Source organism: Ovis canadensis, chromosome 11, assembly GCF_042477335.2.
Source record: "Ovis canadensis isolate MfBH-ARS-UI-01 breed Bighorn chromosome 11, ARS-UI_OviCan_v2, whole genome shotgun sequence".
Lineage (NCBI taxonomy): Eukaryota > Metazoa > Chordata > Mammalia > Artiodactyla > Bovidae > Ovis > Ovis canadensis.
In genome coordinates, this window is record NC_091255.1 from 36,010,580 (window position 1) to 36,033,384 (window position 22,805).

At 60.9% G+C, this 22,805-nt stretch overlaps 2 protein-coding genes across 6 annotated transcripts; both read left to right on the forward strand.

Annotated features, from left to right (window-relative positions):
• Positions 1–3,385: 3,385 nt before the first annotated feature.
• On the forward strand, positions 3,386–20,939 carry KDM6B (lysine demethylase 6B). Of its 5 annotated transcripts, none has more exons than XM_069542860.1 (24): positions 3,386–3,556; positions 6,114–6,230; positions 11,082–11,201; positions 11,439–11,581; positions 11,674–11,815; positions 12,044–12,142; positions 12,235–12,454; positions 12,563–12,655; positions 12,740–12,901; positions 12,984–13,187; positions 13,275–13,619; positions 13,701–15,907; positions 16,026–16,152; positions 16,281–16,386; positions 17,221–17,426; positions 17,551–17,615; positions 17,697–17,768; positions 17,865–18,013; positions 18,138–18,252; positions 18,358–18,545; positions 18,687–18,828; positions 19,097–19,223; positions 19,310–19,480; positions 19,595–20,939. In XM_069542860.1, exons 5-24 carry the CDS (start codon positions 11,679–11,681, stop codon positions 19,616–19,618), a joined length of 4,959 nt encoding a protein of 1,652 aa, XP_069398961.1. In that variant the 5' UTR covers positions 3,386–3,556; positions 6,114–6,230; positions 11,082–11,201; positions 11,439–11,581; positions 11,674–11,678; the 3' UTR covers positions 19,619–20,939. The 5 variants fall into 5 exon arrangements, with proteins under 5 accessions (XP_069398961.1, XP_069398959.1, XP_069398960.1 ...); XM_069542858.1 differs by having other exon boundaries at positions 3,394–3,556; positions 11,078–11,201; XM_069542859.1 differs by lacking the exon at positions 3,386–3,556 and adding an exon at positions 4,999–5,079 and having other exon boundaries at positions 11,078–11,201.
• On the forward strand, positions 20,393–22,199 carry TMEM88 (transmembrane protein 88). The gene is made up of 2 exons (XM_069542869.1): positions 20,393–21,438; positions 21,550–22,199. The coding sequence occupies exons 1-2, from the start codon at positions 21,229–21,231 to the stop codon at positions 21,817–21,819; spliced, it is 480 nt and encodes a 159-aa protein (XP_069398970.1). The 5' UTR covers positions 20,393–21,228; the 3' UTR covers positions 21,820–22,199.
• Positions 22,200–22,805: the final 606 nt, after the last annotated feature.

Below are 22,805 nucleotides of genomic sequence, written 5' to 3' on the forward strand. Positions count from 1 at the left end.
CACTGAACCTTCGCGACGTAGCCGCGAGATGGCGAGAGCGAGACGCGCACAGCGCGACTCAGGGTTCTGGGGTGGGGGATGTGGCCTTGAAAACAGCCGAAGCTCCCTGCTCGGCCAGAGGGAAAGGTGGGCTGAAGTGCTTGTTTGACTTCCTGTCATCTCGGCCCCCTCACAGGAAACTGAGGGCGGGAGGGCGAAGGGCAGGGGCGGGAGAGGGGCTCAGGGCTCATTCTCCGCCTCCCCTATCTGCGATAAATAGTGGGGAGGGGGCACGCGGGCAGGTTACTAAGCAACGGAAATTCGCTTCCTGTCGGCTGCGGCTTGTGGCTGACTTAGGATGGGAGTTGGCAGGGTGGGGGGCTGGGAGACCGCGGCGAAGGTCGAGGGCAGGTCGCCAGGTTCTCGAGACACAGAGAGCCCTAGGAGGAAGCCGGGGAGCAGCGAGCTGCGCTGCCACAGAAACGGACTCGGCGTGAGTCCGGAGGGAGGCGGGACCCAGGAGCAGTGATGAGCTCCGCTCCCCTTCCCTCTTGGGGGTTGCTTGCCCTGTTGCCAGAGTAACTGGAGAGCTAGACTCCGGGGCCAGATTCCCGAACTCGCGCGTCCGCCCAATCGGCTCCAGCGGCTGCCCCTGACATCAGGACCTTGGCAGCCAATGTGGAGGAGGCATCTTAGAGCGAAAGGAAGAGAGACAGGGGAGGGGAGGGGTGGAGGCGGGGAGGGGGGAGCTGCCCGGGGCCCGCACGTGCACTCCCACACGCTCGCGCCCACCCCCCTCCCTCCGCCGCACGCGCCCGAGTACCCCACCCTGCGCTTGCGCGGCGAGTCAGCGCTCACCGCGCGCCCCCGTTTCTCCTTTCTAGAGACTCGATTCGCAAAAGAGTACCGGGCTGCGCTTCTCAGCCTCTGGGGACCCAGACGTCTGGGTCCGCTAGCCTTCTTCCTAGGGGTCTCGAGCAGTTAATGCCCAGCCTGGCGTGGGAGGAGCCAGCTACCTGTTCCCCACCCCAGCTGGCGCCCCACTCTCCCAGGTGGGCTGGGCGGAGCTGTGGTTTCCGGCCCCATATGCTTCGCCGCTGCCGTCCCGGGCTCTGGCTAAAGTTGCCTCCCCAAGAGGAACCGAACGGGTATCAGCGCCCCTTCCCGAGGCTTCACGCGCTCGGGCCCGGCTGCTGTTGGCAGCAGGGAAGGGCTCTGCGGGGAAGCCCCGGACGCCCCAGGTGATTCTTCCCGCACCATCACAACCCGTCTTCGCGTGAATTCCTCCCCTTGGTGTGCACCGAGATCTTTCCCATCCTTAACGTTTCTTCACCACTCGCCCTGGTGCTCTTTGCACCTCCCTCGGCTCCTTTCGGGCTGTCTCTCCCGGTCCTCACTTGTCCTTCTCGGCTTCTCTCAGTTATATAACTCTTCCTCTCGCCGTGTCCTGATTTCAACTCCACAGACTCCGCCCTGGAACAGCGCGGGGAGGGGCAGGAGTGTTGGGACCCAGACAGATTCCGGCTGGCGGCCGGCTGGGCACAGGGGATCCCGCTGATGGGAGACGGAGCCCCGCGGGACCTGGTGCCCCCGCCCCCCACCTCCTGCCCCCCCCTACGCGAGATCTCGCTCAGGAGAGAGAAGGCACAGTATCTCAGAGGCGTGTCGGGACTCCGTCAGAAATGTGGGTTGGGAGGTCAGGGCTGGAGGCGGAGAGGAGGAGCCGAGAGGCCCGAGTCCCTGGGATTGGAGCCGCGTAGGGGGCAAAAGATAAGGGCGGGACGCCTGGGTTCCTTCCTTCCTCTCCTTTTTGGGTTCCCAGAATTCCTGAGGCTATTTCCCAGGAAGCTTAGCCCGCGGCTCCTCTCCGCCCCTCGGGGTCAAAGGTCTGTGTTAAAGGTGGCCTGGGATGATGTCACCCGTGCACGTGCCCTGGGATAGTTGCCAGGCGATGAGGCCTCCACCCCTTTCCATTCCAGCCCCTCCCCCCACCACAACCTCCGCCCCGAGTCCAGCTGCAGCCCCGTGCCATCTTTCCCCCTCCTCCGTTCCCTTGGCCTTAGCGTCCTGCAGGTGGGAAACCCTGGCCTGGAGTTTTTGAGGGGGAGGGGCAGGGGTGTGGTGTGGTGGACTTTGCCCGTTTGCTGGGCTAAGCGAAGCTTGGGTCACTTTTCCCTAGATTGACACAGAAGAGCTTTCCCTCCAAGCCCCCTGTACCCCCTGGAAAGAGCCTCCCAGCAGTCTTTTTACTTTCCCACCTGCTGCATTGCCAAGAGGCTCATGGCCCCCACCCCCATATTGAGTTGAAGTGGGAGTGGTTGCCAGCCCCCTGGCTGTGTGGTATACATCTGGACGCCAGCTCAGCCCTGACCTTAATCAGTGGCACCCCACCCCCACCAGTGAGGAAAGGGGTCAAGAAACTATATGAGACTGAAAAGTCAGGGTCTTTATTCTGTGTAAGTGTGTGGATCTCTCTCTTGAAGGAAGGGGACTCAGTTGATAGCTACGGCGGCCCTTCTCTGTTAAGTCCTGGGGTTGCTAATGGTATTGGAAAAAATTGGTTTCTCTTTTCCTGTACCTTTAGGGCTTGGATTGTCAGATCAGACCTGGATTCCATTCTCAGCTCTGCCACTTAGTGGCTACAGGAATTTGGAAAGGTCACAACCTCTCTGAGCCTCCTGTTCTTAGTCTGGAAAATTTAAATATCAATACTTATCTTGTAGGTAGTTTATGCAAAGCACCTAGCACAGTGCCTGGCACAGAATGAACACTGAATGCTTGTCATGAAATGCTTATTATTTTTAAATGCTGTTAGTTATTATTTTTATTATTCTGGTTGTTAGGCCTGCTTCAAACTGGCCAAGACCTTAGGAGTAGGTCAGGGAGGAGTGGAGAATGTGTGCCAATGTGGTCGTGGGGGGAAGGGGGCTGGGGATTAGCTTCCCCTGCATTGTGCATTTTATTTGATGAGGGCTTTCCTCAGATTTGTATTGCTTTCTTTGGGATTATTTTTCTCCCTCTTCTTGGAGAAGAAACAGCTAAGACTATTCCTCTGGCTGTGAAAATAAAATAATTGTATTGTGGTTCTTGATTTTTGAGCAAGACCCCAGTCCCCTCCCATGTTCTCTGGAGCCTTTCAATTTTGCCAAGGGACTCTACAGTTTCCTTTGCGGGGACAGGGCTGGCTGAGGGGTGTGTAAAAGGTTCGGGTGGGTGGGCAGAGAGACTAGTGCAGGGGGGTGGGGGGGGGCGAGTAGTTAAAGGAAGAGACCGGAAGGGAGGAGGAGGGAGCCTGCTGTTGGGGAGGGAGGGAGGGGAGGAGGAGGTGGAGGAGGAGGAGGAGGAGGAGGAGGAGGGAGGGGGTTGGGGAGAGCCTGCTACAGTTCTTTGTTTGACTCCGGGACTCAGGGACGGGGAGGAGGAGGGAGGGAGGCCGAGGCTGCAAGCGCCGGGGCAGGCCCAGGAGGCAGAGGAGGGACCGTCTCCCCCGCCCCCCCAGCCCCCACTCCCCCCCCTGCTGCTCCCCCCCTCCCTACCCGGACTCCGGGGGCACCGCCGGGGGACAGACACCCAGCAGGTAACCCCGGCCTGGCTCGCCCTCTCCTCTCGGGTTTTCCTCCACACCCTCCCTGTGACCCCTTTCCCCGGTTCCGTCTCCCCATTTCCCCTGGCTTGCCTCTTTCCTCGTGGCCCTCGGTGTTCCATCTCCCCACTTGGGGTAGTCACCCGCTGGCCGCGCCGCTGTCTCGTGCAGCCTGACTCCCTTCCCCTCGACCGACAGCTTGTGCACCCCAGGTCTGCCCGCGGCACCTTTCGGGGCTCTGTCTGGCCGCTTCTCCAGGCTTTGCTTTCCTTCCGACCTATCTATCCCCTGGGGCTCTGAGGCAGGAGGGAGTCCCTGTCCTTTTCTCGCTCTCCCAGTTCCCCGCCCCCCAACTCTGGCCCCCTTTCTCCTTCTAGCAGTCTCTAGGGGGTGGGGAGAGAACCGGAATTTGGGGGGCCCTCTGGAGGGGCAAGGGGCTGTATGTCTGTGGGCGAAAGGGGCTGTGAGTGTGTTGGGGTGGGGGCGGGGGCGGTTAGAGACCCGGCTGCCTGTCTGTTGTCCCTTTAAATGGCCCTCACATTTCTGGGGACTTGTAGGGGGGAGGTGGCCAGCCGCCTGCCTGGGGGGCAGGGCCCTCTGTTCATCCACACAATCAGGGGTGGTAATGATTTAAAGGGACAGCTTTGGTGTGGCCGATGCCACCCTTGGCCAGCTGGAGGGGGAGCCGGCAGGCCTCGTCTGGGGAGGCTTGGCTGGCGAGCAGGGCATTTGAGGCTGAATCTGTCTCAGGGCCTGCCAGGTCTGGGACAGTGCTTCAGCTGGGACCTGCATGGAGGGTGACAGCTTGCCTGGGGGCCACTTAACCTGGGCCTTCTCCAGGGCCCCACCTTTGGGTTCAGGGACTCCTTGGCCAAGAATCCTTGAGTCTAAACTACCGAGCCTGTCAGCCACCAGGTGGGGGCCACTGGCAGGTCTGCAGGTGAGCGGCCGGCCAGGCACACTGGAGCTGGCCCTTCAGCTCCCCCTTTTGTTGTTTGGCTCTGTGCACAAGAAAGCTCCAGCCCCTCCCCCAGCTCCCCCTTCCCGTCCACATGCCCCCGCCCCCCCCCCCCCCACCACACACACACACACCCACCCCAGCTGTTGGACAGATGAATTACAGCCTCCGGCTTGGGGCCAGGACTGGTGAGGGATTAAAGCTCTGGGGCTGGCCCTTTAAATGGCTGTTGGCCCCTCCCCCACTCTAGTGTCCAGACACCCTATACACACCCTTCCTGACCCCCTTGGACGCCCCTCACTTCTCCTCTTGCTCTGTCCTAAGGCCTGCTGCTCCCCATTTTATAGGCTGGACTCTCCCTAGTATTCCCTTCTCCCCCAACATAACCCTATATACAAATGCTACAGACTGCACACACATAAACACACACAGTTACTCTCTGGTCTCACATTCTGAGAGTCCCTGTCCTGGAGGGTTCCAGCCTCAAGCTTCCTTCCCCAGCAGAAGGACCTTGCCTGCCTGGCCTCCCTAGCCTGCAGCTGACCACTACCCTGGCCAGGTGAGGGGCCTTGCATGGGTCAGAAATAGCACCTCCCTGGGGGCAGTGTCATCAGCAGCTGAAGCAGCTTGCAGCACATTGCATCATGGAGGCTGGGGGCTGGGGGCTGGGTGCTGGTGGCCTGAGTCTCTGGGGCAGGGGGAAGGATAGGGGCTGGAAGGCCTGAGAGTGGAGAGGCTAAATGCTGAGCCCAAGTGTCTGGGTCCTTAAGGGCAAAGAACTGTGGCTAAGAGGGCAGAAAACAGGTCCCTGAGGAGTGAGTTTGAGGTGAGGGCAGACAGGTGTGACCCCTAGATGGATACCTGATTCTTGGCCCTGGTCCTAGACACCTACCTTCTTGTCTCTGAGAGTTAGGAGGGGAGGGAGTGGGCCCCTATCGCCTTCTTGGGCCACAGAGAGGAAGGAGGTGATGGGGAAACAGGATATGGCCTTGATGGGTGGATGGAAGGGAGGCTTGCAGCAGAGGCCACTTCCAGACTCAGGCCTAGAGTCACAGTCCTTGATGAGGAGGAAGGCTTCCTCCCTGCTTGGCCCGTTCATCTAGTCTGGCCACCTGTACTGCTCACCGTGACCTGCCTGCACCTGCCTGGGGGAAGGCAAGGGGGCAAAGTACAGAGGGTGGGGTTGACTGGTGTCTTGATAAGGTTAGGGAGGAGGCAGCGCTGAAGGAAGAGTTTCTGCAAGTCCAAGGTCAGGACTGAAGCTGACTTGGGTGAGATGTCAGAGGTGGTTGGGACTTCTTTGGGACCAGGGACTCTCAGCAGGAAGGTCTAGTCAGAAGAGGCATCATGGGCTGGATGTCCACTGTGGACCTAACACCAGTGCTGTGGCATGTGCCCTCACTCCCTGGTCCAGACTGCTTCCTAAAGGGGAAGGCTCTTGGATTGGCTTTTTCTGGTTGCTATGGAAACATTCCATTCTCCTATCCCATCTGACCACCAGAACCAGGTTTCTCCTCAGTAAGGGGATAGAAGGGGCACAGGAAAATTCTCCAGCCTGGGAGGACCCACCTCTAACTGGCTTTTCTCTTTTAGGTTCCCCCAGGCACCATGCCAGCCCCGTAGTACCACCCACCTCACCCACTGCGGTCTGCTGCACCCTACTGCTGGGACACTGGTTCCAATGAGACAGGGCACACCAAACTCCACCTGGTAAGTCCTGCTCTGAGCAATGCAGTACCTCCCCCCAGCAGTCCCAACTCTGCATCTCATGCAAGAAAGATTGGTATGATCTAGATCATGCCCACTCCTCAGAATGGTCCAGTCCAACGCTGAGCATCCCCCCACCATGTGGTGATTGAGTGGTTCAGTCTTCCTCATTTATGGTGCTCCCCTCTGTTGTATATGAATGGTTCATCCCTGTACTTCACCAGCCTCTTAACTACCACCAAAAAATCTACCCCCCTCCCCAAGTGCCTCAGCTCAGTTACTTATTGAATTAACCTGGGGTTTGCAGGCCAGAAGATAAAGATAGCTGGAGGGTTTTTTTTTTTTTTTTCTCGTTTTGGAATGAGGAGGGCTTTGCCCTGTAAGAGTTGTTGAACAGCTTGGCTTATGAAGGGTGATTGGAAACTGAATTAGAGAGATACTGGAGGCCACTGTCACGAAAACCTGCCTCTTCTGCTTCCCTGTCTCCTCCTGCCAGTTCTCTGCCTAAGGCCCTGCTCCATCCTCTCCCCCATTCTACAGAAGAAATTATACCTAAGCTAGAGACCTAAATTCTCTTAAGTGCGTGTTGTTCATCTCCACTACTCAGTAATGGTATTTTGAGTGGAACTTAGAGAGTTTTCTTCTATGTATCTCTCATTATTTGGCAAGATGGTTGGCACATTGGGGTGCCTCAGCAGAATTGCATTGAATGTGTTAACTGAGTGAGCTTCATGGCCAAGAAACTGACCGCTTCTGAGAAATGCTGCACAGCTTCCTACCTACATCTTCTCTAGAGGACATGAGACATTTGGGATGGTAACATGGGGGAAAGCTGAGGAACAGACTGACCCTGGAAATGTCCTGTGAGGATAAAACCAACAGGGATAGTACAGAGGCATTATAGAAGAGTGGTGAGAAGGCAGCTCTGGAAAGAAGCCTAGCTCTTACTCAAGGGCTTGACCAAGTTATATAACCTTGCTGAGCCTGTTTCCTCATCTGTAAAATGGGGTAGTACGACGTCAAGTTCTAGAGAGGAGTTTTTGAAAATGTCTATAAAGTGCTTAACACTGTACCTGGTATGTAGTAAGTATTCACTAAATGCTAGCAATTAACCATCACACTAGGAGCCACAGGGAGCTGTGAGGATAAGCAAGGTTGTTGAAGAATAGGACATAAATGAAGGCAGTGCCTGTGCCCTCAGTCATGTCTGACTCTTTGCAACCCCAGGGGCTGTAGCCTATGGAGTGGGTTGCCATTGCCTCCTCCAAGGGATCTTCCCCACCCAGGGATCGAACCCACATCTCCTGCACTGGCGGGCAGACTCTTTACCATTGAGCCACCTGAGATGCTCCACAAATGAAGGCAGGCAAACCTCTAAATACTTGACTCAAACAGAAGGCTCACTGATCCAGCAGGATGCGGGGGATCAGGATGTGGGGGAGTGGGGCGAGGAGTTAGCAGGGTCAGCCTGCTCCGGTGTCTCCCTGACTCTGTTCAGGAACATGAAGGCAAACACAGAAGGGCATGTGCAGAGAGACACACGTGATCACGCAAGTGATGCAGAGGCAGTCCCAGACAAAAGACCGAGACAGGAGCCAGGCAGACACACAGACCGTGTAGACAGGCGTAATGACAGGAACACGTCAGACAAGGCACTGAAGGAGACAAGATGAGCAGATACGCAGGTGCGCACGGAGACAGACACCGGGACCCACACACTGCCGACCTTGTCAGACAGACTGGTGAACACAGCGGTCCAGTCAGAGGCAGACACAAGGCTCGCAGTGACACACAGCGGGCCGGGGCCGGCACTGTCACTTCTCGGTGAGGGGCGGGGAGGGGCCGGCAGCGGGGGAAGGCTGGGGAAGGGAATCCCGAACGGGCTGCCTGCCCGGGGTGGCTGAGTCACAGCGGAGCCCCAGCCGGCGGCCCTCCCTCGCCTCCCCCTCCCTCAGGTAAGAAGCGAGCTGTAACCCCTCGCTGCCACCAGGCAGAACGGGGCTTGACAGCGAGCGGGACGTGGCAGGGTTCCCGGGCCGGCTCCACCTCCGCGCGTGCCGCGTGCCTGCTGACGGCCTGCTCGGTAATACCGTATCTGCGGGGTCTTGTCTTTGGCCGGCACGTGAATCTGCGTGCTCATGTCTGGCCCCTCATCCCGCACGGTAGGAGCGGTGTGCGGCTCCTCCGGCCTCGCGCCCAGAGAGAGTTAAGTGGGTGTAATTGATAGAGTGGGTCTCTCTTGGGGCTCTAGGGGGAGGGGGGCCGGTTAAAGTCCCCGAGTCCGGAGCCCGGATGGAGGGGGCGGAGCTGGGCTTAGCCGGGAGTGCCCGGATGGAGAGGGCGTGGCTTCGGCTGGAGAAGAATTAACCCCTTCGGAGCGGCTGACTCCCAGGACTCTGGGTCCGACGGTAGAGGCTGGAATGCCTGTCCAGAAGTGTACTGTCCTCCCAGCCTGGCTTTGGCTGCGTGCGTCTGCCTCTCATCTGTGTTTGAAGAGCCTGTGGGTGTCTTTGCCTGCCGGTGATTGTCCCCTCCCCTGGGTTAGTACGGACACCGGGAGTCGGGGCGGGCTATTCCTGACCCAAAGCGAGAGTGGAGGTGAGAGTGGACCGCGCGCGGGCCGGCTGCCGGCCGCTGGGGAACAGGTGTGAGCGCGGCGTCGGGGCTGCACAGCGCGGGGAGGGGCCGTCGTGGGGGAAGACGAGAGGGGAAATTCCGCGGGACCGGTGGGGAGCGGTGTGTGGGCTGAGTTGTGTCTGCCTCTGACTGTGTGTGTGTCTGTGTGTGTTCAGGGAGGCGGGGGCTGAGTCAGTGGGAATAAGGGGAAGGTTTTCTGGGTGACTCACGCTCCCCCACACCAAGCCTGAATCACACCGCGAGGGAGGGCTTTGTACAGGAGGCGGATGGGAAGTCAGGCGCCTGGGTCCCGGGTGGGGACAAGGACCCGAGGTGGTCGACAAGAGTGAGTGTGTGTTTAGTGTACAGGAAGTTTTTGTTCTCTAGAGAGAGGGCTGCTGTATTCTGAGTACCGGCGTAGGGGTTTGTGGACAGAGGTGGAAAGGAGCTGGAGGACGGGACTGGCTGTTTTAGGGAAAGCTGAGTCAGTTCCCCGTGGGAAAGGGGAAGTGGTAGAGGGGAAGTGTCATCATCGCAGAAGGGGAAGTTGCATTTCCTGGTAACTGGCAGCGCCCCTCGGCACCACTTCCCAGTCGAGGGTCTGTTCCTCGGATGTCCGGACCCTCAGTTCCCCGTTTTCCCTTGTCTGGTCCATGAATCCCAGGACTTAGGTCAGGGCAACTGGCCAGGGCTATGCTAGACCGCAGTTAAGCTCAGGGCTTGGTAACTGACAGACTGTTTGGTGAGGAGATAGTTCTGACCGAAACTCCGCGTGAATCGCGGGAAGGGTCCGCAGAGCCCTGGCGCCTACCAGGGCTCGCCGGGGACCTGTGGGGTCCAAGCGCTTGCGTGCAAACAGATGACCTTGCCCTGCGGAGGGTGGACTGTTTTCACCAGAAACCTGCCTGCCCTTGTGGGTTGGGTGGAAATTTCCCCACAGGGCAGACTTCTCTCGGCGAAGGCGAACTTTCCAGCCGCCCCCAGCCCCTTGTCGCGCGTTCTCCCCCGGCTTCCTGCCCGGCGCTAGCTCCAGCTGGAGCGCTGGCCCCGCCCCCGCCGCTTTGTACTCTACACTCGCCTCTCGCAGCTCTTTGTACTCTAGACTCTCAATGGACCGATCCTGGAGCGGAGCCGGCTTCCTACCTGCCGGGACGCCGGGTAGGCGAGGAGGCGGCGAAGGGACCGTGATCCTGGGCTCGGAGAAGCGAGAAGGAAGAACTGGGGCTAAAGGGAAAGTGCCCAGGAATGGGAGCGCTGCTCCCTTCGTGGGTCTAGCCAGCACCGACGGGAAAGGGTTGGGGGGCGGGGTGAAAGAGGAAGTGAAACGGGTTCTGGGTTCTTTAAGGGAGTGGGCGGTGAGAGTGGGACAAGGGTGATGTCACCGCCTGGCGGGCCCCGCCTTCCTCCCTCCCGAAGGACCCCCCCCCCCACTCTTACACACGCCGCTTCCGCTGCGCAAGTAGCCACGTCACGGGCAACCCCCGAAATCCCCCCTCCCTTGGGGGGCGGGGGCCACGTGGGCCGTGGGGAACCGCGTGGCCCTGGCGGGTAAGGGCATAGAGGATACGGGAGCCACGCGAGAGGGGCCACTCGGGACCGCAGTGCGCGACTTCTCAGAAGTTGGGGGATTAGAGGGGGGTTTTGGTTTTGGGGGTCGGTTGGTATTGAAGACCTACAGAGCCAGGGGAAGTGGAGCTGGAGGAACTGGGTATGAAGCTGGGGACTGACCATGTTTTGGGATGGGGGTCAGGGGTGGGGGGTGGAGCGCTCAGATCGCGGCGCGGGCGGGTTTGTGTGCCATAGAAGTTGCCCTGAGTGGCCAGCCCTAAGCAGTTCCTAGAGGGTGGGGAGGTCAGAGGCTGGGCGAGATGAAGTGAGGAGGGGCAGCGACGGCTATGTCAGCATTGTGCATCCGTGTGCCAACCTTTCGTCTTAGGCGGCGGGACAGGGGCGGTTTCGGGCGGTCTAGCGCGGACCACTGGCGGCTCTGTGGGCGCGTGGGACTTGCGGGTAGCTCCATGCTCCAGGCTGGCCCGAGTGTGCGACCCGCCGCCTTCGCATGGGTCGCAGGCTCCGCTTGCCTTGCCCGATCGAGTGTCAGCTTGGAGATGGAGACCCTAGGTGGGAGCCCCGGGGTCACATCGGGGTCATCCCGGGCAGAGCCCGTCTGACCGGCTCCGCCGCCCCTCCTCCCCCGGCAGCGGCCGGGCTAACCTTGCTCCTATTGGTCCCAGCCAGGCTGTTACTGAGGCGGAGACACGGGTGATGATTGGCTTTCTGGGGAGAGAGGAAATCCTGTGATTGGTCAGGTCTCCGGAGCTCGCCGACGCCGGGAGAGGACGCTCCCACGGAGGCCGGGTAAGCGGCCGCTGCGGTGCAGCTCGGCCCCCCGGGCTCCCGCCTGGAAATCTGGCAGCGCAGCCACCCCTTCACCCCGGCTTGCCCTCCCGCGTGCTCCACTCTTCTGGGCCTCCGAGGGTTCCTTAGGCCAGGTGGACCACTCCTCGGGGATAGTCATCTCTGCGCAGATCAGAGACCTGTAGGGGACTGTGTGCTGGCCAGCTCACATCACTCCTTTTCCACTCCTCTCCGTAGAATTGGCTGTGAAAGGCCCTGGGCGACTCTCTGGGAGCAGTGGGCACTCCTGTCAGAGCGGCTGGAGAGGGACCATCGCCCCAGGGAGCTGGGGCAGGGGGCCGTGCCCGATCTCCAGGGCTCCTGGGGCCACTGCTGACCTGGTAAGGGAAGACTGGGCCCGGGTCGGCTGTGTGTACCCTGACAGCTCAGTCTTTGTCCCCCGTAGGATCATCATCTCTCCTCTTTGATTTAGGCTGGATGCATCGGGCAGTGGACCCTCCAGGGGCCCGCGCTGCACGGGAAGCCTTTGCCCTTGGGGGCTTGAGCTGTGCTGGGGCCTGGAGCTCCTGCCCGCCCCATCCCCCTCCTCGGAGCGCATGGCTGCCTGGAGGCAGGTGAGAACTTGTTCAGTCTCTGCCTCCAGGCACTCTTTTTCCCATACTCTGCTCCTCAGCCTCGTCATCCACCTGGTGCCATCCCTCTCTTCTGCTGTCCGTCTGGTGGGCCTCAGTGTAGCCCTCAGCTGCTTTCTCTGTTTTCCTCACAGATTTCCTCTTCCTTAGGTAGAGAGAGACAGGGCTGTTTCACCTTGCTGTAGATTAACAGAGTCCTTCTCTCTCCAGGTGCTCTGCCAGCCTCGGGCAGCCCCCACTCTCTGCTCCCCTACCCCCTTCACACGGCAGTAGCTCTGGGCACCCCAACAAACCATATTATGCTCCAGGGTGAGTGAGGATTGAAAGGTGCTGGGGATGGGAAGTAACGCTGGGTCTTGTTCCTTAAGCCTTACCACCTCCCCTCCCTTTCTGCTCTGTAGGACACCCACCCCAAGACCCCTCCATGGGAAGCTGGAGTCCCTGCATGGCTGTGTGCAGGCATTGCTCCGGGAGCCAGCCCAGCCAGGGTTGTGGGAGCAGCTTGGGCAGCTGTACGAGTCAGAGCATGACAGTGAGGAGGCTATTCGCTGCTACCACAGCGCCCTTCGATACGGAGGAAGCTTGGCTGAGCTGGGCCCCCGGGTCGGCCGACTCCAGCAGGTGGGATGAGGCAGGACACAGGGACCTGGGGTTGTGAGTTCCGACTCAGTGTTCTCATCTTCCATCTGCCTCTGCCCTGTCCTCTGCACTGTCCCCCCATCTTCTCAGGCCCAGCTCTGGAACTTTCACACTGGGTCCTGCCAGCACCGACCCAAGGTCCTGCCCCCATTGGAGCAAGTGTGGAACTTGCTGCACCTTGAGGTGAGGCTGGGGCTGGGTGGGCTAGGGCCGGGGGCCTGGCCAGGTCTGCACCTGTGTCATTCTCTCTTTCCTTTCTGTCCTTAGCACAAACGGAACTACGGGGCCAAGCGGGGGGGTCCCCCAGTGAAACGAGCCGCTGAACCCCCAGTGGTGCAGCCTGTGCCTCCCGCAGCACTCTCAGGCCCCTCAGGGGAGGAGGGGCTCAGCCCTGGCGGCAAGCGCAGGAGAGGCTGCAGCTCTGAGCAGGTATGATGGCACCTGGGTGGTCAGCAGTGAGCAGGCAGAGCTGGGGTGAGGAGTGGGACTCTCACACTCTCTTTTCTTCCAGACGGGCCTTCCCCCAGGGCTGCCACTGCCTCCACCACCATTGCCACCACCTCCACCACCGCCCCCACCACCACCCCCTCCCCCACCTCTGCCTGGCCTAGCCACCAGCCCTCCATTTCAGCTGACCAAGCCAGGGCTGTGGAGTACCCTTCATGGAGATGCCTGGGGCCCCGAGCGCAAGGGTTTAGCACCCCCAGAGCGCCAGGTGAGCTCCCCTCTGTGGCCGCTTGCCTCTCAGCTCGGTCCCTGTGTCCTCCATTTCTCACGCTGTATCCTCATTTCTCACTGACAGGAGCAGCGGCACTCACTGCCTCACCCATATCCATACCCGGCGGCTCCAGCTTACCCTGCTCACCCCCCTGGCCACCGGCTGGTCCCGGCTGCTCCCCCAGGCCCCGGCCCCCGCCCCCCAGGAGCAGAGAGCCATGGCTGCCCGCCTGCCACCCGTCCCCCCGGAAGTGACCTTAGAGAGAGCAGAGTTCAGAGGTCGCGGATGGACTCCAGCGTTTCACCAGCAGCAACCACCGCCTGCGTGCCTTACGCCCCTTCCCGGCCCCCCGGCCTCCCTAGCACCACCAGCAGCAGCAGCAGCAGCAGCAACACTGGTCCCCGTGGCGTGGAGCCGAGCCCAGGCATTGTGAGTGACAGCCGCAGGTGGCGGGGGGCAGAGCGTTGTGCCTGGAGCAGCCCTCTGACCACGGCCCTGCTCCTCTTGCAGCCCGGCGCTGACCATTACCAAACGCCTGCGCTGGAGGTCTCCTCTCACCAAGGCCGCCTGGGGCCCTCGGCACACAGTAGTCGGAAACCCTTCCTGGCGGCTCCCGCTCCCACTCCTCACCTGTCCCTGCCACCCTCACCTCCTCCACCCTCTTGTCCCCGCCTCTTACGCCCCCCACCACCCCCTGCCTGGCTGAAGGGCCCAGCCTGCCGGGCAGCTCGTGAAGATGGAGAGATCTTAGAGGAGCTCTTCTTCGGGGCTGAGGGACGCCCCCGTCCTCCCCCTCCCCCACTTCCCCACCGCGAGGGCTTCTTGGGGCCTCAGGCCCCCCGCTTTTCTGTGGGCACTCAGGATTCGCACACCCCTCCCACTCCCCCAACCACCAGCAGCAGCAACAATGGCAGCCACAGCAGCAGCCCTACTGGGCCTGTGTCCTTTCCCCCACCTCCTTATCTGGCCAGAAGTATGGACCCCCTTCCCCGGCCCCCCACCCCGACACTGAGCCCCCAGGACCCACCCCTTGCACCCCTGACTCTTGCCCTGCCTTCAGCCCCTCCCTCCTCTTGCCACCAAAATACCTCAGGAAGCTTCAGGCGCCCGGAGAGCCCTCGGCCCAGGGTCTCCTTCCCAAAGACCCCCGAGGTGGGGCCGGGGCCATCCCCAGGCCCCCTGAATAAAACCCCCCAGCCTGTGCCGCCCAGGGTGGGGGAGCTGCCTGCCCGAGGCCCTCGACTTTTTGATTTCCCTCCTACCCCTCTGGAGGACCAGTTTGAGGAGCCAGCTGAATTCAAGATCCTACCTGATGGGCTGGCTAATATCATGAAGATGCTGGATGAATCCATTCGCAAGGAGGAGGAGCAGCAACAACAGGAGGCAGGCGCGGTCCCCGTCCCCCCGCCTCCTCTGAAGGAGCCCTTTGCATCTCTGCAGCCTCCGTTCTCCACTGACACAGCCCCAGCCACCACTGCTGCCGCTGCCGCCGCCGCCGCCGCCGCCACCACCACCACCACCACCACCACCACCACCACCACCACCACCACGGCCACCCAGGAAGAGGAGAAGAAGCCACCAGCCCTGCCGCCGCCACCGCCTCTAGCCAAGTTCCCCCCCCCACCCCAGCCACAGCAGCCGCCACCCCCGCTCCCCCCACCAGCCAGCCCGGCCAGCCTGCTCAAGTCCTTGGCCTCCGTGCTGGAGGGACAAAAGTACTGTTACCGAGGGACTGGAGCCGCTGTTCCCACCCGGCCTGGGTCCTTGCCCGCCACTCAGTATTCCCCTGGTCCCTCATCAGGTGCTACCGCCCCACCACCCACCTCAGCGGCCCTGAGCGCCCAGGGCTCCCCGCAGCCCTCTGCTTCCTCGTCATCTCAGTTCTCTACCTCAGGCGGGCCCTGGGCCCGGGAGCGCAGGGCCAACGAAGAGCCAGCCCCAGGCCCCATGGCCCCCGCCCCGCCGCCCCCACCCCTGCCTCTGCCCCCTGCTCGCTCTGAGTCTGAGGTGCTAGAAGAGATCAGTCGGGCTTGTGAGACCCTTGTGGAGCGGGTAGGCCGGAGCACCACAGACCCGGCAGACCTAGTGGACACAGCAGATGCAGCGGACAGTGGAGTTGAGCGATTGCTGCCTCCAGCTCCAGCCAAGGAGGAGAGCGTTGGGGTGGCAGCTGCGGCAGGACCGGGGAGCAGCAAGCGGCGGCAGAAGGAGCACCAGAAAGAGCACCGGCGCCACAGGCGGGCCTGCAAGGACAGTGTGGGGCGGCGGCCCCGTGAGGGCAGGGCCAAGACCAAGGCCAAGGCCCCCAAAGAAAAGAGCCGCAGGGTGCTGGGGAACCTGGACCTGCAGAGCGAGGAGATCCAGGGTCGTGAGAAAGCCCGGCCGGATCTTGGTGGGGCCTCCAAGGCCAAGCCACCCACAGCTCCAGGCCCTCCACCGGCTCCTGCCCCCTCTGCCCAGCCCATACCGCCGGCAGCCCCTGCCCCTGGGAAGAAGGCTCGAGAGGAAGCTCCAGGGCCACCAGGGGTCAGCCGGGCTGACATGCTGAAGCTGCGCTCGCTCAGCGAAGGGCCCCCCAAGGAGCTGAAGATCCGGCTCATCAAGGTAGAGAGCGGTGACAAGGAGACCTTCATCGCCTCTGAGGTGGAAGAGCGGAGGCTGCGGATGGCGGACCTCACCATAAGCCACTGCGCCGCTGACGTTGTGCGTGCCAGCAAGTGAGTTGGGGGCTGTCACCTGGGAGGCTGTTGGCCTGGCCTGGCCTGGCCCAGCAGGAGGGCCCCTTACCCAGCCTACTGATATTTCTGTTTTAATCATTTCACTGTCTTTCCACAGGAATGCCAAGGTGAAAGGGAAGTTTCGTGAGTCCTACCTATCCCCTGCCCAGTCTGTGAAACCGAAGATCAACACTGAGGAAAAGCTGCCACGGGAAAAACTCAACCCACCCACACCTAGCATCTATGTATGTGTGCCCTGTATGCTTAGAACCGCCCCCGCCTGTGGATTTTAGGACAGGGTTGGGGCTGTTGGGGTGCCCTGAGCCTAGGACGGGGCTCTGACCCCAGCCCTGTCTCCTTGGCTGTCCCTCAGCTGGAAAGCAAACGGGATGCCTTCTCGCCGGTGTTGTTACAGTTCTGTACAGACCCTCGAAATCCCATCACCGTGATCCGGGGCCTGGCAGGCTCCCTGCGGCTCAGTGAGTGTGTGGGCAGAAAGGTGTGGGGAGGGCTGCAAGGATTTGGGACTTTGGGGACCTCTGAGAGTCCCTCCTCTGGAAGACCGGACCACGGCTATAGTGGGCTTTGCTTAGTCATGTGTAAGCCGTATTGGACGAGTGCTCTGAGCGGGGCGTTAGCTGACCTCAGGCTTCCCTTCCATCTGTTGGAACCCAGCAGTAGGCAGGTGGAAAGGGGATGTATCTCAGGATCTGGTTAAGAGTCATTTCTGGTTTTCTTGGTGATGAACGATGTGAAGAATACAGGTGGTGCAAAACCTGAGAAGCCTCATGGTTTAGGGCTTTCTTTTTCAGCTTTTTATTGTGCACAATTTCAAACAGATAACAAACGCAAAGGGAAACCATATAGAATTATAAAATCAGTTTTGTTTCTTCTGTACTTGTAGCTTTCTGTTACCCACATATCCTCCCCTTCCTTCACTTTTACTTGAAGCGCATTCTAGGCTTTCACTTGACAGAAAGAAACCTTTCATTGGATCCTGTGATAATGTAAAGAAACTCTTCTTCATTGAGCATATAGTGCGTCAAGTGTTCTGCATGTGCGGCCTCATGTATACATGAGGACTCTGGGGGAGGGGCTGGGACTCGAGCAGCAGAGGGAGAAAGGGGGTTGGCTCTGATCCAGGTAAAGGCCAGGTCAGGGAGGGCCTCCCAGCTTCATGAGGGGCTGGGGTTTTCACCTGTGCTTGCTGGGTCGAGCTCTGGGAAGCCTGTGTCCACCCCGTCAGAGGTGTAAGGAGCAAGGAGGGACAGGGTGAGTTGGGGCCTCACTCCTTGCTTGGCCCTCCCTTGCAGACTTGGGCCTCTTCTCCACCAAGACTCTGGTGGAGGCGAGCGGGGAGCACACAGTGGAGGTGCGCACCCAGGTGCAGCAGCCCTCGGATGAGAACTGGGATCTGACGGGCACACGGCAGATCTGGCCCTGCGAGAGCTCCCGTTCTCACACCACCATCGCCAAGTACGCGCAGTACCAGGCCTCATCCTTCCAGGAATCTCTGCAGGTGAGAGCTGCCCATGCAGGCAGAGGCAGGGGGTGTGGGAGCAGGGGACTTGGAGCCCTGGTTGTGGTGGGCAGACCTCAGGAAGGTGGCTGACCCAGGCCTGCCTACCCCTGTGGCCGAGCAGGAGGAGAAGGAGAGTGAGGACGAGGAGTCAGAGGAGCCGGACAGCACCACAGGAACCCCTCCTAGGTAGGACGCTTTGGCCCTGGTGTTCATGACTCCTTCCCTTCCCCTCACTTCCCCACCAACCTTTGCGCTTCACTCCTGCAGCAGTGCACCAGACCCGAAGAACCATCACATCATCAAGTTTGGCACCAATATCGACCTGTCCGATGCTAAGCGGTCAGTGGGGCTGAGGCCAGGGAGCTGGGGCGGGAATGCCAACGGGTTGGCAAAGTCCAGGTAGTTGCTCACCTGGCTGCCCCCTCGCCCCTGCAGGTGGAAGCCCCAGCTGCAGGAGCTGCTGAAGCTGCCCGCCTTCATGCGGGTCACCTCCACGGGGAATATGCTGAGCCACGTGGGCCACACCATCCTGGGCATGAACACGGTGCAGCTGTACATGAAGGTGCCTGGCAGCCGAACGCCAGGTGCGCTCCTAGCAGTGCTGCCGCCGGCGCTCCTCTGTCAACCAATGAGCGCCCAAGGGCGGGGTCGTCGCGCAGCGCCGGCTCGGCTCCCACTGACCGTGCAGTTCTCTATCGCCCCCTGCAGGCCATCAAGAGAACAACAACTTCTGCTCGGTCAACATCAACATTGGCCCAGGAGACTGCGAGTGGTTCGCGGTGCACGAGCACTACTGGGAGACCATCAGCGCCTTCTGCGATCGGTGCGCGCCGCCTTCGGCCCTTCTCCCCTCTCCCCAACTAGATAAGCCCCCACGTCCCGTCCTTGGATCCCCATATTTCCATCTGACCCTGTGGTTCTCCTCCAGGCACGGCGTGGACTACCTGACGGGTTCCTGGTGGCCAATCCTGGATGACCTCTATGCTTCCAACATCCCTGTGTACCGCTTCGTGCAGCGCCCCGGAGACCTGGTGTGGATTAACGCGGGCACCGTGCACTGGGTGCAGGCCACCGGCTGGTGCAACAACATCGCCTGGAACGTGGGGCCCCTCACCGGTGAGAGAGTGGGGCCAGGGTGAGCCACTCAGCGGTGAGGGGCTGGGTCCCTGGGGAGTGAGCCCTGTAGAGGGGTGGGCTTGGAGGGTGCCAGGGCTGCGGCCCAAGTGGTCACCTGTCGTGATACTCTCTGGCCTGCAGCCTATCAGTACCAGCTGGCCCTGGAACGATATGAGTGGAATGAGGTGAAGAATGTCAAATCCATTGTGCCCATGATTCACGTGTCCTGGAACGTGGCTCGCACGGTCAAAATCAGCGACCCCGACTTGTTCAAGATGATCAAGTAAGGGAGGGCCCTGTTTGGGAGGGAGCCCATCCCCATCCGACCTGGCCCGCAGAACAATTCCTGGTTCCACCCCCCTTCCTCCAGCCACCTCTCCGCTGGGTCAGTCCTGCGGGGCTGCTGTGCTGGGTCGGCTGACAAGGCCCCTGCCCCAGAAGCTTTGTTCTCTCGCAGTCTGAGTACGTGAACTTTCTCTTGAGACAGGGATGTGTCGGGCGGTGACCGGGGAGGCCCGGCCCGCCCCACCATCCCCTCGCCCCGCCCGCAGGTTCTGCCTCCTCCAGTCCATGAAGCACTGCCAGGTGCAGCGGGAGAGCCTGGTGCGGGCCGGGAAGAAAATTGCCTACCAGGGCCGGGTCAAGGACGAGCCCGCCTACTACTGCAACGAGTGCGACGTGAGTGCCCCCGTCCCCGCTTCCCTGAGGGCTAGCGCTGTCCTTGGGCCTGCATCCCTGTGACCGCCGCCCCCTCCCCGCCGCAGGTGGAGGTGTTCAACATCCTGTTCGTGACGAGCGAGAACGGCAGCCGCAACACGTACCTGGTGCACTGCGAGGCGTGCGCGCGGCGCCGCAGCGCAGGCCTGCAGGGCGTGGTGGTGCTGGAGCAGTACCGCACCGAAGAGCTGGCGCAGGCCTATGACGCCTTCACGCTGGTGAGGGCCCGGCGCTGCGGGCGGGAGGGCGGGCAGGCGGGGGCCGCGGGGGGCGCCAGGGCGGGCTGGGGGTGGGCGACCGCACCCCTGAGCCCCGCCCGCTCTCTCCCGCAGGCCCCCGCCAGCACGTCGCGATGAGGCCGGACGCCCCGCCCGCCCTCCCGCCCGCAGGGCGCCGCGGGGCCACCAGCACACGCCTGGGCTGGACCTAGGTCCCGCCTCTGGCCGGGAAGGGGGTCGGGCCTAGCCCTTCCACCCCATTGGCAGCTCCCCTCACTTAATTTATTAAGAAAAAATAATTTTTTTTAAACAAATATGAGGAAAAAAAGGAAAAAAAATGGGAGACGGGGGAGGGGGCTGGCAGCCCCTCGCCCACCAGCGCCTCCCCTCACCGACTTTGGCCTTTCTAGCAACAGACACAAGGACCAGGCTCCGGCGGCGGCGGGGGTCACATACGGGTTCCCTCACGCCTGCCAGCCGCCCGCCCGCCCGCCCGGCGCAGACGCACGCGGCTCGCGTATGTACATAGACGTTACGGCAGCCGAGGTTTTTAATGAGATTCTTTCTATGGGCTTTACCCTTCCCCCAGAACCTCCTTTTTTACTTCCAATGCTAGCTGTGACCCCTGTACGTGTCTCTTGTTTATTCACTTGGTTATGATTTGTATTTTCTGGGTTTTTTTGTTTGTTTTTGTTTTTTGGTTTTTAATTTATAACAGTCCCACTCACCTCTATTTATTCATTTTTGGGAAAACCCGACCTCCCGCACCCCAAGCCATCCCGCCAGCCCCTCCAGGGACAGCCCGCTGCCGGGCTCTCCCTGGGCCCTAGTGTGTGTCCGGGCCCGGCCCGACCGTCTCCGCCCGTCCGCCCGCCCGCTCGCGGCTCCAGCCGGGTTCTCATGGTGCTCAAACCCGCTCCCCTCCCCCTGCGTCCTGCACTTTCTCGGACCAGTCCCCCACTCCCGACCCGACCCTAACCACGCCTGAGGGTGAGCGACTCCTGTACTGTAGGGGAAGAAGTGGGAACTGAAATGGTATTTTGTACAAAAAAAAAAAAAAAGAAAGAAAAAAATTTTAAAGTTTTAAAGAAAGAACTATGAGGAAAAGGAACCCCGTCCTTCCCAGCCCCGGCCAATTTTAAAAACATGGACCTTCCCCTCACCACCCCACCCTCCCCTGTTTTCTTTTTAAGCGTGAAACAGCCCAGGCCAGGGCCTCACTGGGGCAGGGACACCCCGGGATGAGTTTCTCTGGGGCTTTATTTTCGTTTTGTCGGTGGTTTTTTGTTTTCTCTCCTCCACGCTGGGGCTGCGGAGGGGTGGGGGATTTACAGTCCCGCCCCCTCGCACTGCACTGTCTTTCTGCCCCAGGGGCAGAGGGGTCTTCCCAACCCTACCCTTATTTTCGGTGATTTTTGTGTGAGAATATTAATATTAAAAATAAAATCAGAAAAAAAAATCCTGTTTCGGTAACGTGCTAGTGGTAGCAGGGAGAGCCCTGGGAGGAGGGCAGCGAAACCGTGATTGATGGGGAGGGACTGCGCAGACCCCGGCTAGGGGAGCCCCTCCCCGGAGGCGCCTGTGGAATGTCCAGAGCGCCGGTCTCTCCTTGGCATGGGGGGGGTGCCTAATCCTGGAGTCGCATTCCAGGATAAGGGGGGGTGGGGTGGGGAGAGGCTGGGCCGGGGGAGGGGCAGGAAAGAGGGCTATAAGGGCCGCGGCCCAGGCGGGAGGGAGCCAGGCAGGCCATGGCGGATGTCCCCGGGGCGCAGCGACCGGTTCCCGGCGGCGGCCCAGAGCCCCGGGACCCCCTGGACTGCTGGGCCTGCGCTGTGCTGGTCACGGCCCAGAATCTCCTGGTGGCCGCCTTCAACCTTCTCCTGTTGGCGCTGGTGCTGGGGACCATCCTGCTGCCTGCTGTCACCATGCTAGGCTTTGGCTTCCTCTGCCACTCCCAGGTGAGCATGAGCCCGCGTTGTCGGGGAAGGGTGGCGGTGGGGTCTGTGGGCTGCAACCTCGCCGGGCCCGGGCTGTTTGGCTTGGGCCTCATGCTGCTTCTCCTCCCACAGTTTCTTCGCTCCCAGGCACCCCCTTGCACCGCGCACCTGCGGGACCCGGGCTTCACAGCCCTGCTGGTCACCGGATTCCTGCTCCTCGTGCCGCTGCTCGTGCTTGCCCTGGCCAGCTACCGCCGCCTTTGCCTGCGCCTCCGCCTGGCCGATTGCCTCGTGCCTTACAGCCGAGCCCTCTACCGGCGCCGGAGCAACACGCAGCCGCGGCCAGCCCGGTCCTCTCCAGGGCCCCAGGTTGCTCCAACCTCAGGAAAGGTCTGGGTCTGAGGACCCTCAAGTCAAGAACAACCCTGACGACTGCCCTCCCTCCAGGTCGGCCCAAGGACTTGAAGCTTACCCTGCCCTCACTCGTGCCTAAACCGGGTCCAGCATCCCCTTAGGGAACTGAACAACTGTGGACCCAATTCTGGTGAAAATTTACCACACCCTGAAAACCCACTTTCGTCTCACTACCCATATCTGAATCCTGAACATCTGGGCTGGACCCTGCATCCCCCCAGCCCCCTGTGAATAGACCTCGCTGGTGCGCTGGTGCTCTCCTTTTCCGGTGCTGCTCCTAGTATTTACGGACTGGGGGTCGCGGGGAGGGGTGGCGAGGTTGGAGGGGAAGGAGTCATCACACATCAATAAAGAATTAATGAACTGAATGCAGTCCTGGGATCCTGTGAACAGAGGGACGGCACAAACACTATCATTCCTGAAACGTGCCCCGGAGCAGGAAACAGCAAACGGGTGGGGGGCGGGGGTAGCTCTAGTTCGCAGGCCAGAGCATCCTCGTCTCCTGGCCTTCCCTTATCTCATTAGCCCGCTCTTCCTGGCCAGACCCCAGAGCTCTGTCCTTGACCCCAAAGGCACCTTCTCACCAATAGAGTGAAGGGGGCCCGGCCTCTGTCGCCTGCCCTGCTCCCCTTGGGGACCCAAGTCTTTTCTCTGACCCCAGTTTAAGAGGAACTCGGTGTTGCCAGGCCGGAGAGGGAAACAATGGGCTTTCCGGAGCAGGATGACACCCCCCCTCCCTTCCACAATTTTGGAGCAGCTGCGTGGGAGGGAAGACGGAGGGGCCCATCCTAGGGCCTGTGGATCTGAAGTTCAGCCTGTCCCCCATCCTGACCTCGAATGTGAGAGAACCTTTGGCAATTCTGGACATTCAGGTTGTGAAAGGAGGGCTGAGTGCTCCCGATCTCATATAAGCTTGCTCTAGAAATGAGATGTGCAATCCCTGCCCCAGCATCCCGGCTACACACAGACACAGG